General features: G+C 37.1%; 1 protein-coding gene across 1 annotated transcript; it reads left to right on the top strand.

Annotated features, from left to right (window-relative positions):
* Positions 1-8,652: 8,652 nt before the first annotated feature.
* LOC108058618 (uncharacterized) lies at positions 8,653-9,934 on the top strand. Its single transcript, XM_017143494.3, has 2 exons — positions 8,653-8,808; positions 8,884-9,934. Exons 1-2 carry the CDS (start codon positions 8,727-8,729, stop codon positions 9,840-9,842), a joined length of 1,041 nt encoding a protein of 346 aa, XP_016998983.2. The 5' UTR covers positions 8,653-8,726; the 3' UTR covers positions 9,843-9,934.
* The last annotated feature ends 7,825 nt before the right edge of the window (positions 9,935-17,759 follow it).

Below are 17,759 nucleotides of genomic sequence, written 5' to 3'. Positions count from 1 at the left end.
AATTAAAGGAAATTCAAATAAGATGAAAAACATGAAGGAAAAAACAACAACACCAAGGGCCGTGGCGTCACAGAAACAACCGGCATAATGCCGAAGCCCGAAAAAAGATTTTTGTATTTTCTGGATTTGAAAAATTTTTTTTCTTATTTAAAAAATATTTGTCTATATTTAAAAAAAAACGTATTTCTATTTTTTAGAAAACCCATTTCTAAAGTGTAAGAAAAATTTTTTTGGACTTTCAAGCAAAAAATTTCTAAATTGCAGTCTATATTTTTTTATTTTTAGAAAAAACGCGTTTGATTTGATTTCTTTAATATAGACAAAATCGCCAGTAAAGCAAATTCACAGGCGAATTTCCAAAACCAAGGGCGCTTTTAGTCGATTTTTTTTTTGAGTGTAATCACTTGATTGTAAAACAAGATAGAACGCTATAGTCGGGTTTGTGTACCGACTATCTAATACCCGTCATTCAGCTAAAAGGAATGTGAGGGAGATGGATATATAACATTTTGTTTATTGCGCATAACTTTTTAATGAATGGTCCGATATAGGTTTGAATATACACAACAAAAACAAATTTATACTTCTCGGGAATCTTTAAAGGTGTGGGCGCCAGACACATTTTAAAATCGTTAGTGGGCGATTGTGGGCGTTAGAGGGGGCGTGGCGCTTGGCTGAAATAAACTTGCGCTGCGTAGGAAGCCCAAGAATATGTGTGGGAAATCTCAACCTTCTAGCTTTTGTAGTTTCCGAGATCTCAGCGTTCATACGGACAGACAAACAGACGGACAGACGTACATATGGCTATATCAACTCGGCTGGTGATCATGATCAAGAATAAAAATACTTTATAGGGTCGGTCAGTGTCAGCCGATCCAACTACGCTAACCGCTCCCATAGTCAAAACATACTGACCTACTCCAGAATACAACCCATTCCACTATTCTTTTCATTTAACTTCCTCATCTCCAAGTAGTATATAACCATCTACCAAGCTCACAATAAATCAGTTATCAACACATCTTAAAACCCCGCGGTCTTCTTTTCTGCCCTCCGGGAAGAGGACTCGTATACAAACTTATATTGATCTACAAGCCACGCTTGGGATCATACAAAGCCAATGCATTGCAAGAAGCCGAGTGGTCAATATGTCTCCCTTTGGTGTGAACGGTCGCGGGTTCAAGTTCAGGTCAAGGTCGGCCGAATGATTACAAAATATAGTGAAAATAACCGAATTTAATTCGCGAAAAGACGCTCTGGGTAGGCATGGGTACAAGTGCTCGTGTTGCCCATGAAAATTTTAGATTAGTGTGATAAAATACTACTATAATCTATAAATTATAAATTAAAAGCCAACGTGTCAGAGTGTAAGCTCTGAAACTTAAGTAAAATGAGCACTGCTCGGCAACAACAACAAGACGAACGTCGACTTTCGTCAATCAGAAACAACGCTTACCTTTGTATACGAGCTGATGAGTCAATAGTACCAAAGAAAACTGCAACATTGCAAGTGAACACAGCGAGAGCGCGCTCGCTCTCCCCTGCATTACTATGTGCAAGCGGCACAGCACCCAATGAGCCGTGGAGTGCCCAATGCCCGTCCCCCGACCCCTACGACCTTACAAGCAATATAACAACAACTACCAGCACAATGCCCGTATTTACCACTGTGACTTCGACACTAACAACAACAACCAACACAACAACAACAACATCTACTGCAGTCACTCAGCGCCCGGCATCGTCAGTTCTGACCGGCAAGCTCCCCTTCCCCCAACAAAAACCTACGAAAAATGCTAACGGAACGTTAATACAAAGTGGAATCGATCGCTATGTGCAAATAAAAAGAAAATTAAGCTTGCAATCTTCTAGAAAAACCAATGCATCAAAAGTACTAAAATCAAATACTATCACTGTCCCGAAAAATACGCTGACCAATAATAGATTTTCGATTCTTAATGACACAGACGAAGATAATGCTGCCACTCAAACAACCACTGCTAAGAAACCAAGGCCACCACCCATATATGTTCGTCAAGGAAATTGTGCTGAGCTAGTCAAAAAAATAACTGACCTATAAACATAATAAACAGAAACAAAATTCCCCAGCCAATGTTCAAGATAGAACTGACACCGGAAAATATGCCTTTAAATAAAAATGAAGTTCACCCAATCTACAAGCTTCAATATCTATTGCACCGAAGAATCACGGTTGAGGAACCCCATAAACGGAATGGACCCATCCAATGTAGGAATTGTCAAGAATATGATCATACGAGAACATACTGCAAACTTCGCGCAGTCTGCGTTGTCTGCGGGGATGCACATTTAACTGTGGACTGCCCTCTAAATAAGGAGAACCAATCTGCCAAAAAATGTAGCAACTGTGGGGAAAACCACACGGCCAACTACAGAGGTTGCCGTATTTATAAGGAGATGAAAAACCGCCTAACCCAAAAAATAACTGCAGCTAGAAACCCAGCCATCCGCCAAAATCTTCCATACATACCATCAACAACGACACCGGGAGTCTCTTTTGCGCAGGCGCTGAGCTACAACAACGGGTCTTACGCTTCAGTTCCAACACCTACATTTAAACAAACCATTCCAGGATTGTTGGAGCAACAGACATCGAACCATACTTCGGAAAGTAAATGCGTAAACACACCCCAATTACCTAGTGGTATAGAATTAATGCTGGCAACTATAACAAAAACAATGGGAGCAATGCAGCAAACTCTGCAGGAGCTTGTGCGCACTCAAAATCTCCTCCTGGAGCTTCTAGTCAAACAAAAATCTTAGATGATTACTTTTAAAATATCTTTCTGGAATGCGAATGGCATTTCGCAGCACAAATACGAGCTTATGCAGTTCCTTGATCAATATGACATTGACGCCATGCTCATATCAGAGACTCACTTAACAAATAAAAACTATTTTCATCTTACTGGCTATACATTTTATTCGACAAATCATCCTGATGGGAAGGCTCATGGAGGTTCTGGAATTCTGATAAAGAATCGCATTAGGCATTACGAGATGCCATCATTCGCTACGACTTATATTCAAGCAACAGCAGTACACCTCGAAACCCAAAGCGGCTACCTAAACCTAGCCTCTATATACTGCCCACCGCGCTTCGCTATTACCGAAGCAGATTTCCTAAACTTCTTCGATGTATTGGGTGACCGCTTTATAGCAGCTGGTGACTACAATGCAAAGCACACCCAGTGGGGATCTCGACTCATCAACCCCAAGGGAAAACAACTCTACAACGCGATTATAACTCCGCGAAACAAGCTTGACTTTATTTCTTCGGGTAAGCCTACATATTGGGCAACAGATCCAAATAAGAAACCTGACCTGATTGATTTTGCTATCACAAGAAGAGTGCCGCAGGCTCATGTGCGTGTGGAGCACTTATCAGATCTATCATCAGATCATTCGCCCATCTTGCTTCACCTCTACGACCACCCTCAGGTTACAGAACGGTTACATTCTCTAACTACTGGTAAAACAGACTGGCTCAAATACAGAAAGTATGTAAGTACTCATATTAATGACCGCCCAAACATTTCCTGTGAAGAAGACCTCGACAATTCAGTTGAAGAGTTAGTGAATGTTATTACACTGGCTGCACAACATTCCACGCAACCTATAACATCTAATAAACCATTTAACAGCTGACGTGCTTCTAGGCACATCGAAGAACTGCTATACAATAAGAGAAGGCTTCGTCGAGAGTGGCAAGCCCATAGATCCCCAGCCTCCAAGGAGCGCCTAAAAATAGCCAACTGCATGCTTCGCAAAGCACTAGAAGCTGAGAAAAATAGAGATGAACTATCCTTCATGAAGCAACTCTCACCAAATAGCAAAAGATATCCACTGTGGAAAGCTAAGTCAGGCATATGTCCACCAATAGAAAGTGAATCACCCCTACATACGCAAACAGGAACTTGGGCCCGCAGCAACGAAGAGAGCGCGAATACATTTGCCCACCACTTAGAAAATGTCTTCAAACCACTTCCAGCAACGAATAGCTTTGTGCTGCCATTAATCTCCAATCCTGAAGCTAGCCCGCAAATTATATACCATCCAGAAGAAGTTACAAGAATCATACAGTCCCAAGACAAAAAGAAAGCGCCGGGTCACGATCTCATCACCCCAAAAATGATTGTAGAACTGCCAAACTGTGCAATACATCTTCTAACCATAATATTTAACAGCATGATGAATTTGGGATATTATCCTCAACAATGGAGGAAGTCTGTCATCATAATGATCCATAAAGCCGGAAAGGACAAGTCCCAGCCATCGTCATATAGGCCAATCAGCCTTCTGCCGTGCCTATCAAAGATATTTGAAAAGCTGCTCCTCAGTCGTATCAAGCAATACTTACAAGCCCACAATGCAATACCAATGCACCAATTCGGATTTCGTGAAAAACACGGAACTATTGAACAAGTGAACCGGATAACCTCCGAGATACGAAATGCATTTGAAAGGCGAGAATATTGCTCCGCTGTCTTTCTGGATGTCGCACAGGCCTTCGACCGCGTGTGGCTGGACGGCTTAATTCATAAAATCAGATTAATACTTCCACAAAGCACGCATACAATTTTGGAGTCCTACCTACAAAAAAGAAGCTTCGCAGTGCGATGCAAAGATTTCATCTCTGATTATAATCCAATAAAAGCTGGAGTACCCCAAGGAAGTGTGCTTGTATATTATTTATACTGCAGACCTCCCGACATCCACTCTTACAACAACCTCAACCTTCGCTGATGATACTGCCATCCTAAGTCGGTCTAAATGTCCTCTTAGAGCAACGCAACACCTAGCAGATCACCTCGTGCTTCTAGAACAATAGCTAGCAGACTGGCGCATAAACGTTAACGAACAAAAATGTAAACATGTTACTTTTACCCTAAACAGGCAAACCTGCCCTTCACTATCCCTGAACAACATTATTATGCCACAAACAACTGAAGTAACATATCTAGGAGTCCACCTGGATAGACGACTCACTTGGCGTAAACATATCGAAGCTAAGAGAAATCATTTAAAATTTAAAGCCAACAATCTACATTGGCTTATTAACGCCAAAATACTCTTGTATAATGCAGTCCTAAAACCAATGTGGACATATGGGTCCGAGCTATGGGGAAACGCATGTGCCAGCAACTTAGAAATAATCCAGAGAGCTCAATCAAAGATACTGAGAACTATAACAGGAGCGCCGTGGTATATACGGAATGAAAATATTCATAAAGATCTAAACATAGGCTTAGTTAAAGACGAACTCGACAAAGCGAAAACAAAGTATAATCTCAAGCTCCAGGCCCATCCTAATGACCTTGCGCGGTCTCTAATCTGGACCACAAGCTATACACGACTCCGGCGAAGAGACCTCCCCACCCAGCAGCAATAGTTAGGGCCGTTATTCTAAAAAAAAAAAAATAAATTGTAATTAATTAAAATATATAAACTAGATTAAGATTTGCAAACTTGTCGTTAGTCTCTAAGAGAAAAGATTCGATAAATAAAATAGCGTTTAAAAAAAAAAAAAAAAAAACGCTTTTTATATGTTTACAAAAAGTTTTTTCTGTACTTAAAATGCATTGTAATTAATATGCATTTATAATAAATTTGAATTTAAATTAAATAAATAAAAATGTACCTTTTTCCGAAGAAGGGGTTCCTCTTAGTTAACAAATCTTAATGCAAAACAAGAGTGAACGCTATAGTCTGGTTGGTGTCCCGACTATTTAATACCCGTCACTCAGCTAAAGGGAGTGCGAACGCTGTGCTCGGGCTCGTGTCCCGACTATAATCGTAGCTCAGCTAAAGGGAGTGCGAGGGAGATAGATATATGTAGATATTTTGATTGCGTATAACTTTTTAATGAATGGTCCGATTTAAAAAATGTCTTCTACATTTCGATAGGTATAAATGTACACAACAAAATTGCATTTATACTTATCGGAAATCTTTAAAGATGTGGGCGCAGGACACATTTTAAAATCGTAAGTGGTCGATTGTGGGCGTTAGAGGCTACTATAGATGAAAAAAAACAAGAAAGGAAGCTACCTTCGGCCAGCCGAAGCTTATATACCCTTGTAGATAAAGTTATGCTCACTCGGTGCAGTTCCAGGGATTCCAGATTCAGCGTTTCTATTTTAATTTTGTTTATACAAAAGTAGTCAAGAATCAAAACGCCTACTTCCTACAAAGTTACAATGAATTTTCTTATATTTGTTTGAATATTCCTATGGGAGCCTTAAGATATAGTGGTCCGATCCTGCTCGCTCCGACATATGTACTACCTGCAATAGAAAGAAGACTTTCGGGAAAGTTTCATCGCGATGGCTTTAAAACTGAGAGACTAGTTCGCATAGAAACGGACAGACGGACAGACAGACAGACGGACAGACGGACAGACGGACAGACGGACAGACGGACAGACGGACATGGCTAGATAGACTCGGCTATTGGTGCTGATCAAGAATATATATACTTTATGTGGTCGGAAACGTCTCCTTCACCGCGTTGCAAACATCTGACTGAAATTATAATACCCTCTACAAGGGTATAATGACAAAAAGTAATTCGGTAAAATCCATTGTAGCTAAAGAAATAGAGGTCGCCCAGCTTTGTGATTGGACACTCTTGAAGTTAAAGGTTCAAGGTACCACTTCCGCTTAATTGTGGCTCTGGGTTACGAAAGGTTTTCTTACTATTAAGCCGCAAAAAGTGCCTAAAAATCGAAAATTTGGAACTTTGACCACGGATTTCTAAAAACTTCGACGTGATGGAAAGTTTCCAAGTATGAGGTAGTAATCTACAGCTAAAATTCTTTCAGGTTTTGTAGCGTTTATTCTTGTGCCAAGGAAAAGTCTTGATTTTGTCGAACTGTGTAATTGAATTTTTATATTTTCAAGAACATAGAGATGCTTTTAGCTAACTCGAGGTCATGTCGGCTTAGACTTCAAGAAGGCTTTACTGTACATGCATGTTTCATGTAGTAGCCAACTACAATCATCAGCAGTGAAATCGCTGTCTTGATCGAAGTGGTTTACCATGCAAGCCGCGCTTTAACTGGTTGGGAATTATAGCATCGCCAGAGCGGTAAACTTCAAAAAGGTGATCAAGCCCTTAGTGTGTGTTGGACTTTGTTCTGTCTTTGATCTCTATCAGAGTTCCGTGACAGATTGTAAAGAATATGCAGTAATGCATATTTTTAGGCTTCCATATAGAAGCCTTTTACGGCATGTTGACCGTTTTTTGTCCAAAGATTAGCTTTTAATACAACCTTTTTTTTTTGTTATAAAGAAGTTTTTAGCGAATTCGAGGTCATGCCGGCTTAGACTTCAAGAACATCTACAGAAAAATTGGTAACGATTTTTAGAATGGCAAAACCGTAAATTCAAGAAAATTATTTACCATAATCATTTATTATTGGCGAGTCGCCGTTGCACTATGGGAAAAAAGTCTATTATTTTGGCATAAACTCTAGTTTTAGAGATGCAATTTAGAAATCTTTTCTATATACTATTAAGATAAAGCTGTAATTTCGGTTTTTGTTGCTTTTTGAATCGGTCCATTGCTTTCATCCACCGCCCACGCCGCATATTAAAATTAATTGGCAGGGATTTCAAAAAATTTGTATTTGTATTGGTAAGACGGTAAAATAATTTCGGTTTACGTTAATTTTTAAAATTTGTCAAAAAAAAAAAAAAAATTGCTGACATATACAAGAAAAGTGAAATATTATCTAAGAGCAGATGCCAATTTTAGCTTTAACGGGGGTCCAGCTTCTTTATATTTGAGCCCTTTGCAGCCAGGATTTTCACTTGACTTGTCCCTTTCCATAAATTCAATTTTTAAGATTAATGAAAGCCACTTAGATTGTTTTTTTATTAAAAAAAAAATTTTTTTATGTTTATAAGTTGCTGGATTTAAGTCCTTTTTTGAAGAAACGTGCAAAAAATTGCAAAAATTATTAATTTTGCGATATTAAGGATACATTTGGTAATAACTTTGCGTTTTTACCTTTTTGCAACTTTGTGCCATTTATAAGTTGTACACCACGGAACACAAACAAACTTGTTAGTTTTAAGCTAGAAAGATACACATTTCAAACAGTTCACAGTTGGACAACAAGCCATAATAATCAAAACATCTAATCTAAGATACATTTATAAATACCTTTGATACGATTTGACATGATCAGAAATAATAAACCATTTTGTTGCTCCACAAAATAAGCACTGAAAGTTTGCAAAGATTTTTCACTAATTTACGCACACAACAAAGTCAATCGAACAGCTGACTTTGTTCGTTTATCAACACTAAAGTGTTGTTAGTAAAAAATCGTAGATAACTGTTCTTGGCTAATTAAGGTATGTAAATTCACAAAATATATTTTATTTTTAAAAAATAATTTGTAAAATAAGTTGATTTTATGCCAAAAAAAAAATGAGTTTTTCCCCATAGCGCGATGGATGAAATTCACAGAGCGATTTTGTTTATTAGTGTAGCAACAGAAATTTCATACCAATGTGGACCGGACATGGCTAGATCGACTTGTGTAGTGATTCTGATCAAGAATATTTATATTTTTATCCAGTAGGCTATCGTAGAAAAGTAATTTCTAAGAACAACTATTATATGTATCTACATATATCTAATAACACACAATAAATTCATTGTCATTTAACCAAAAAATGTCTGGAAAGAGTCAAACCAGAAGGAAAAAAGTACACTCGGCAGTGAAAAAAGGCAGGGCAAAGCAAATGGCGAATTGTGGTAAACATAACAAAGACAACGTGAAAAGTTACATTGCGCAACGAACTACGTCATGCAATTCCACTGACGTTACAGTATCCCCAGTTCTGGATGGTGATGTTCTAGTACCTACATGTCAAAAATGCAGCCTTACCTCTTCTATTACGGAATTGGTTCGCCACGAAATTTCTAAGGCCATGACTAAAACCACTCTAAGTAGGGAAACTATTCAAAGGGGGGCTATTAAAGGAAGTAACGAATTATTAGAAAATTCAAGCGATTACGTTAAACTGGATGATCTGAAGGATATTGCTAACAAACTCATCTCACGCAATTTGGTCGAATCTGTCATCCAAATCAACGCTAAGCAGGCTCAGGAGACTGTGAAAAAGATCCTGGCTTTTGAAGCAGAATTAAAACAAATTACAGCGCGCATAACTGCAATTGAAGAGTCGGTAAATGGCAGTAAAGAAGATAAAGAACCTGCTGTTAGTCAGCGAACACGGGAAAAAATAGGTATGACTCGTATAACCGACTTTCAAGGTACCAGTCTCGAAACTTCTAGTGCAAATATAATACAGCGGCTCAAGAACGAGTGCAAGTTTAGATTACCCCCTCGCCAGAATAAAATTTTAAACAGTGTCGGTTACCCGAAACAACTTGATACTGAAATTAGCTCTTCAGATGGTGATGAAGATCAACACGAGAAAAATTGTGCCAACAGAGGGCTTATAACCAGGTTAAATCGGCCGACGTTTGCGAAGAAGGTTCCAATTCCTAGAGGTCAGACACATGACGTTCGACCGAGCAGTTCACTTACTAGTGAGGACCTGCAGAGGCAAGACGCTGAAAGAAAAATGTTTGAAGCTAACATGCTCCTGTGTCGAAAGTCGCCTTTCACGCTTCAGCTAAATAAAAACAAAAAACACTTTCCCAATGAACTGCTGATCCCCAGATCCGCAAAGACGGGGATTGCTACGGATCCAAGACTCGCAAAACTACGCACAGCTAACGCAACCGGTGGAGTGGGATCCGATTGGTTATTTGAACAATAGGACAGACTAGTAAGAAGATGCGCTCTCTTTATGGCTTTTATTTGTTTCTAATTTTAAAAATCTAATAAATTTAATTGTATCATGTTACAGGATTACTCGAAGGATCAGTACTAGTCGAGTCAAAAACAAGAGAAAACGCTATAGTCTGGTGCCCCGACTATTAGATACTCGTTACTAAGCTAAAGGGAGTGCGAGGGAGATGGAGATATAAAACTTTGATCGCGCATAACTTTTTAACGAATGGTCCGATTTGAAAGAATTGTTGTACATTTCGATAGGTATTAATAAACACAATAAAACTGAAGTGGGCGACAGAGGAGGCGTAGCCCAGACAGACGGACATGGATTGACTCGGCTAGTGACCCTGATCAAGAATATATATACTTTATAAGATCGGAAATGCTTCCTTCTAGCTGTTACATACTTTTGCACAAATACAATATACCCTTTTACTCTACGAGTAACGGGTATAACAAGAGAGATTAAAACTCAGCTAAGCTACTTAAATATTTATATGCCTTCAGATTTTGCTATAGCATAATGGGAATCAGAGGTTGTCATAAAGGACTTAAAACTTATAATATAATCGTTATTCTGTGAGTTTTATATAAAACTTGACAAATAAAACTTATTCCCTGAGTTTTATTTTCCGCTTGAAAAATAACAGTTATTCCTTGAGTTTTATTATTTTAATCAAAAATAAAACTATTTTGATCAAAAATAAAACTCAAAGTCGTTTAGTGGCGGCTGTGTAGGTGATAAAAATGGTATAAAAAATTTGGCTTAGTATGTAAGCTGTTGGCTTCTTTTTCAGAATTTTTCCAAGTATTAACGGCCACTGTAAGTATGACTAATTTATTAATTTGCGTCGCAGAAAGAACAAAACACATGATTTAATAGTAGGCGATCTACACATTGATACATTTCCGGCCAACAGTACATAAGTAAATACATTTTGTAGTGGATAAGTATCACCTCCACAAAATGAGGGATAACAACAAGGTTTTAAGTCCAGTTCAGGGTGAATATTTAAATTATTTTTTTTAAATATTTTAAAACTTTGTCGATATGTTGTGATAGTTGCCAAAACAAATTTTAACAAAAGACTGCAAAAATTATATTAGCTGATATTAACATATAATATTTTTTTTTTCTTGGACGTTGATGCACTATGGTCAGTACAAACAAGTGGCCCTTACGACACCAAGCAAAGCTTGTTACGCGCGGAGCCCTAAACAGTTTTGGGCAAGTAAGCGGAATCGCGGACATGGAGAAAATTCGATCTAACAATAGACAGTTTAAAATACATGCTTACAAAGAATTTATAAATTATTTGAAGACAGAAAATACATTAGTTTATTATAATTAGTAGCATTGGGGGTATCAAACAGTAAGACGTGGCACAGTGAATTATAGTCGTCACATAGAACACGAAAAGGATCATGCAGGGCATAATTACGGCGAACTGTTCTACAGGGTACATTCCAGTTAAATGAACTAAGAAGGAAAGGGGAGTCGACATCACCATTAATAAGTTTATGTAAGAACATAACTCCATGACACTTTCTACGATGGTAGAGGGTTGGTAAGTCGAGCAGGCGCAACCTCGCAAGATAAGAGGGCAGTCGACTACCTGTGTCCCAGTGTAATCCCCTCAGAGCAAATAAAAGGAATTGTTTTTGGATTGGTTACAGCTAATTTGAGGAGACCATATACAAGAGCAATATTCCATAGACGGACGAACAAGAGAAACATACAAAAGCTTAGTTGTGTAAGGATCATCGAACTCCCTTGACCAACGTTTCATAAATGTAAAAAGACTTCTGGCTTTATTAGATATAGTAGATATATGGTCTTTAAAACTAAGTTTATGATCAAATAAAACGGCAAGATCCTGAACTGATAAAATTCGTTCAAGGGCGTTATTTCCAATAGAATAAGAAAACAGAGATGGATTACAACGATAAAAGGTCATAAAGTTACATTTAAAATAGTTTAAATTTAACATGTTAATCATGAACCACGAATACAAAAAGTCAAGATCTAATTGAAGGTCATTAAATGAGCTAGGTAAACACATGGACAAACAAAGCTTGACATCATCTGCATACATTAAAACGGTAGACGATTTTATAACATTAGGTAGATCATTAATCATTAAGCCAAAGAGTAAAGGACCCAGGTGGCTACCCTGTGTAATTATTTTGGAAATTCTATTGTTAAAACAGACCATTTGAGTTCTATTAGAAAGGTAGGAAAGTATCCAGTCAAGTAGGTTTGGAGGAAACCCTAAACGGGACAATTTAAAAATAAGAAGTTTATGGTTCACAGAATCAAAAGCTTTAAAAAAATCAGTATAAATCACATCAGTTTGATGATGTGACAGGAAGCCTCTAGTAATTAAAGATGTAAATTCTAGTAGGTTTGTAGAAGTAGAGCGACGACTAGTAAAGCCATGTTGACACGGAGAAATAATAGACCGGCAATGATGCTGCAACTGACAGGTAATAATTTTTTCGGAAATTTTAGGAATTGCACTGAGTTTTGCAATACCACGATAATTTGAGATATCTGACTTGTTCCCTTTTTTAAACAATGGAACAATAAACGATTCCTTCCATATGGATGGAAATCTTCCTTGACAAATTAAATATTAATATTAAGGGAAAAGCTAGATAGGACGAACAATTCCTCAGTATACAACTTGGTATTTTGTCAGGACCCGGTGAAAAAGAGAGCTTAAGAGTATCAAGACTCTGAAGAACATCAGATACATTAATCACTGGTTTGAAGATAGAGTTCAGATGAGGTAGTGGGTATGGATAATCATTATTAATAACACCATTGCATTCCGTATAAGTCGATTGAAAAAAATCAGCAAATAGGTTGGAAATATCATCGTCATCAGATGCTATATTATTATTAAGAAAAAGAGAATAAGGTTTAGATTTCCGCTTAGAATTGACGAAAGAATAAAAAAGTGTAGGATTACTTTTGAAATCACGCTTACAACGAGACAGGTAATTTTCATAACAGTCAGAATTGTGCTGGACAAATTCCGCCTTAGCAGAACTATATTTGGCCCAGTCCGTCAGCAAGCCAGAAATTTTGAACCGTTTAAAAAGTCTGTTTTTTTTATTTTTTAGATAGGATAGTTGACGAGTAAACCATGGAGAGCTATACGAATTCTTCAAGGAGGAAAGAGGGACATGTACATCAAATAGTCGATAAAGGACTTTATAAAAATACCCAACTGCATCATCAACAGGAAGGTCAACAAGATAGGACCATTATTCGCTCCCATTGGGATCGTCCTCATCGCACGACATATAGCTTGCAGTGGGGCTGGGAAGAGAGAGGTTGCTCGAGAGATCTGGAACATGTAGAGAAATATTAGGCAGTGTAGGATTACGATTTATATTTAAAGATATTTGATTAAGAAGGATACGACTTTTAAAGTTTGAGTCGAAAACATTAAACCGACTTAATAAGTCCGTAAATCCAGCACGTAAGGCCTGGAACTCAAGCTCCATTTGCCTCATAAATGATCTAATATCAATTTTGATATGTAGGCATGTAGGGCACGTCCAGTCCAGGTTGGCATTAGACCTAGTACGATCCGCAATTTGGGCCGCACTATGCCCAAAGTCAACACATCTAGCATGCGCGATGTTCTCACATAACCAGCAATTAACAATCGGCTGACGAGAAGTGATTTTGCCAGTAAATTGGCAACCAACAACACAGCAAGCAGACATTGTTACAAGTTAAAGTAAGATAATAGTCTAGTCGCACTGTGTGGGGTAACCTATCGAGTAAGCCAATAACCCGATTACTCCAAAAAAGTGTTTCCACTGGGTTAACTCCACATATCGAGTGATGACATCTAGTGTTTGTTGTTTGTGTTGTTTATTTGACTAGGGATGGACCTTCAACGATAGGAAATAAATACAAAATATACCGAAATATACAAAAAAATACTCCGAAATACGAAAGACCCTAATAGTACCCCACTTTTGCCCACACCTAGTTGCCTATACAAATCCTATGTAAAAAAACAGGGTTATGTCAATAACCCCATAACTCCATAACTCCACCCCAGTGTAAATAGACTATAAACAAGAGAGAACGCTATAGTCGGGTGCCCCGACTATCAGATACCCGTTACTCAGCTAAAGGGAGTGCGAAAGAGATGGAGAAAAACTTTGATCCGCCGTAACTTTTTAACGAATGGTCCGATTTAAAAAATTTCTTCTACATTTCGATAGGTATTGATAAACACAATAAAACTGCATTTTTACTTTTCCAAAATATTGAAATTTTTAAAATCGTATATTTGCGATTGTGGGCGTTAGAGGGGGCGTGGCACCCTTTTGAAACAAACTTGCGCTGCGTAGGAACTCCTAGAATCTGCATGCAAAATGTCAATCTTCTAGCTTTTATAGTTTCCGAGATCTCAGCGTTCATACGGACAGACGGACAGACAGACAGACAGACAGACAGACAGACAGACGGACAGACGGACAGACGGACATGGCTAGATCGACTCGGCTAGTGATCCTGATCAAGAATATATATACTTTATGGGGTCGGAAACGCTTCCTTCTACCTGTTACATACTTTTGCACGAATACAATATACCCTTTTACTCTACGAGTAACGGGTATAAAAATGTAGAATGTGGAATGTAGAGAAATGTAAACAGAAAGCTTTAGTTGAGTGCCAACAAACAGCTGTGTGGCTATGAGGACGTCGAGGAAAGAAAGAGCGCGATAAGAGGAAAGAAAGAGCGCGATAAGACCAAATCAGCAAAGAACCGTTAACTCGAAAATGAGAGCCGGTGACTGAAGTTGGGAGATGAGCAGAACAAACGGTGCGAGAGAGCGCCAAAACGACAATGTAAATAAAAAACAACAACAATGCACAACGCACTCGCGTCGGTAACTATTTTTCAATATCTTTATAAAGACGATGGTTTTAACACAAATCACTAATTTGCATTCAAACGGCGGGCTCAACCGAGTTGAGAATGAAAACTTAGGGAATATAAAAAATCGAAAATTTCGACACTAAGCGAATAAATGTGGGAGCGAATGTAAAACACGTCCGTATACAAAATAGAGAGAGAATCAGCTATTTAAGTTTGACTTCATTTAAATATGTTGTTAGGCTTTACAAATACGAGTATAAGGTCGTTAGAATTAACTTCAGAGCATAAAAGGATCTGCCTTGGATTGCAGAAACGGTGTGAATCACTTATGTCAATTCGTACAGGTATAAGTATAAGAATTTGTTCTTCTCAAAATAATTCATAATATTTGTATTTAAAGCACCTGCTTGCTTAACGTCCTTATCATAAGCCTCGGAGTTCTTAACGCTGAATGTGTAGACCGCCTACTATAAAACAATAGATTTTTCTATGTCAGTCGTAAGTTAATAAATTAATCATACTTATTATTACTTATACTTATTACTTATACTTATTACTTGGTAAAAATTTTAAAAAGAAGACAACAGCTTATATACCATACTCAATTTTTAATAACATTTTTAACACCTACACAGCCACCACTAAACGACTTTGGGTTTTATTTTTGATCGAAATAATAAAACTCAGAGAATAAGTTTTATGTTTTGATTTGTATATAAAACTCAAGGAATAACTGTTATTTTTCAAGCGGAAAAAAAGTTTTATATAAAACTCATGGCATATTGATTAAAAAGCGATTTTTAAAATAAACTCATAACAGTTACGATACCTGGTTGAAATGATACATTTGAATAAAGCGCTTCAAAATTATCGATAGGATGTCAACATTTTTATACCCTTGTAGAGGGTATTATAATTTCAGTCAGATGTTTGCAACGCAGTGAAGGAGTCGTTTCCGCCCACATAAAGTATATATTCTTGATCAGCACCAATAGCCGAGTCAATCTAGCCATGTCCGTCTGTCCGTCTGTCCGTCTGTCCGTTTCTATGCGAACTAGTCTCTCAGTTTTAAAGCTATCGCGATGAAACTTTCCCGAAAGTCTTCTTTCTATTGCAGTCTTTCTTCTATTTCTATCTAGGTAGTACATATGTCGGAGCGAGCCGGATCGGACCACTATTTCTTAAGGCTTCCATAGGAATATTCAAACAAATATAAGAAAATTCATTGTAACTTAGGAAGTAGGCGTTTTGATTCTTGACTAATTAAAAAAAAAATTTAAATAGAAACGCTGAATCTGGAATCCCTGGAACTGCACCGAGTGAGCATTACTTTATCTGCAAGGGTATATAAGCTTCGGCTGGCCGAAGGTAGCTTTCTTTCTTGTTTTTCATAATTTTTATACCCGTTACTCGTAGAGTAAAAGGGTACATTGTATTCGTGAAAAAGTATGTAACAGCTAAAAGGAAGCGTTTAGCAATAAAAAATGTATGTTGATTTTTGGAGCTCAGCGAATAATCGGTCACTCGCTGAATACCTTTATTTTTTATGGAATTTGCTGCAAACTTTGGGTTTTTGGCTTTGCGATTAGTTAGCACTACACTCAAAATAAATTTTACCCTAAATTTTAGAAAATCGCCATTAAAATTTCTTTTTTCTAAATACAAGCAAGTTATTTGTAAATCTGAGGAAATTTTTCTTAAGTCAAGAAAGTTTTCCTTAAATCCAAGAAGTATTTCTTAAATGTAGAAAATGGTTACCATGAACTAAAATCACCCTAAAATCTAGAAAAAATGCCCTTAAAATTAGAAATAATTTTCTGAAAAATAGAAAGGCAAACGAAAATAATAAAATATTTTGGCAACACTTTTTCTAAAAATGAGTGCCCTAACCCTAAAATTAAGCTAACCCTTAATAATAGAAACATTTTCTAAAAAGTAGAAAGTTTTTCTAAAAAATAGAAATAGTTGCTTTCACATGCTCTGGCACACCAAAATGTTCAATGCCAGAACTTGTCAGCTGCCGGGCGGCTGTACTCGTAGCGCAGACGGTTAAGGCGCTTGGTAAGAAATCAAATCGACCCTGGTTCGAGTTTTTTTTTGTTTTTTTTTATTTTTTTTAAACTTTTTTTTTTTTAAATTTGTTTTTTTACTCTTTTTTTATTCCTTTTTTTTATTGATGGCAAGCGGTAAACCGAAAATAATTTGGTTTATATTCAGCTATTTACTATATACTACACATAATATAAATTGCGATAGCATAAATATATACATAAGTATATATGTATGTAAATAAGTAAAACGCGAATGGTCAAAATTATGCAATTAGTATTCAAATGTATTCTTTACATACAACACTCAAAATAAAATTTACCCTAAAGTCAAGGAAATCGCCCTACTTTTGTCTTCAAGACAAGCTCGCCCTAAATTTTAGGGTCACATTTTTCTATATTTCTGATTTTTTTTGACGTCATATTTCTAAATTTTAGGGTAATTTTACTAAATTTAAGGGCAAAAATTTCTAAAAAGTAGGAAATTTTCCTAAAAAATAGAAATTAAAAACAAAACAAAAAAACAAAAATCATGATTTTTTTTTGTATATACGTTTTTATTATGTACTTCTCCCTATATACATATGCAGGCGTTGTGTGTCATGTATACTGTGAATGTTAAAGGTTATGTATTTATTATTATGTATTTGCGCTTGGATTTCTTATCTAACCAAAGCCAAATGGTGTTGTAAATGTGGACTACGGGACTGCGGAAGATTGGGAATGTAGAAATTATGATTAGTTAATATTTTATCTTCATGAAAAAAAACTTACATTTTTACTTGTCCGTCGGTGAGAATCGAACCCGGGTCTCCCGCGCGAGGAGCGAACGGCCTACATACTGAGCCATTGTAGCACTTAAATTTGCTGTAGCAAACAACGCATTTTGTATGTAAAGGGTGAAGTGGACAATACATTTGAACTTATTTTGACTTATTT

This window comes from Drosophila takahashii, chromosome 3R (genome assembly GCF_030179915.1).
Source record: "Drosophila takahashii strain IR98-3 E-12201 chromosome 3R, DtakHiC1v2, whole genome shotgun sequence".
Classification (NCBI taxonomy): Eukaryota; Metazoa; Arthropoda; class Insecta; order Diptera; family Drosophilidae; genus Drosophila; species Drosophila takahashii.
The sequence above is the reverse complement of the archived record's forward strand: the minus strand, read 5'-3'. Positions and strand labels throughout refer to the sequence as shown.

Coding starts and splice junctions, on each gene's coding strand:
- LOC108058618 (XM_017143494.3), top strand. CDS start 8,727: ATGTCTGGAAAGAGTCAAACCAGAAGGAAAAAAGTACACTCGGCAGTG. Junction 8,809..8,883: donor AAAGCAAATGGCGAATTGTG/GTAAACATAACA, acceptor CTGACGTTACAG/TATCCCCAGTTCTGGATGGT.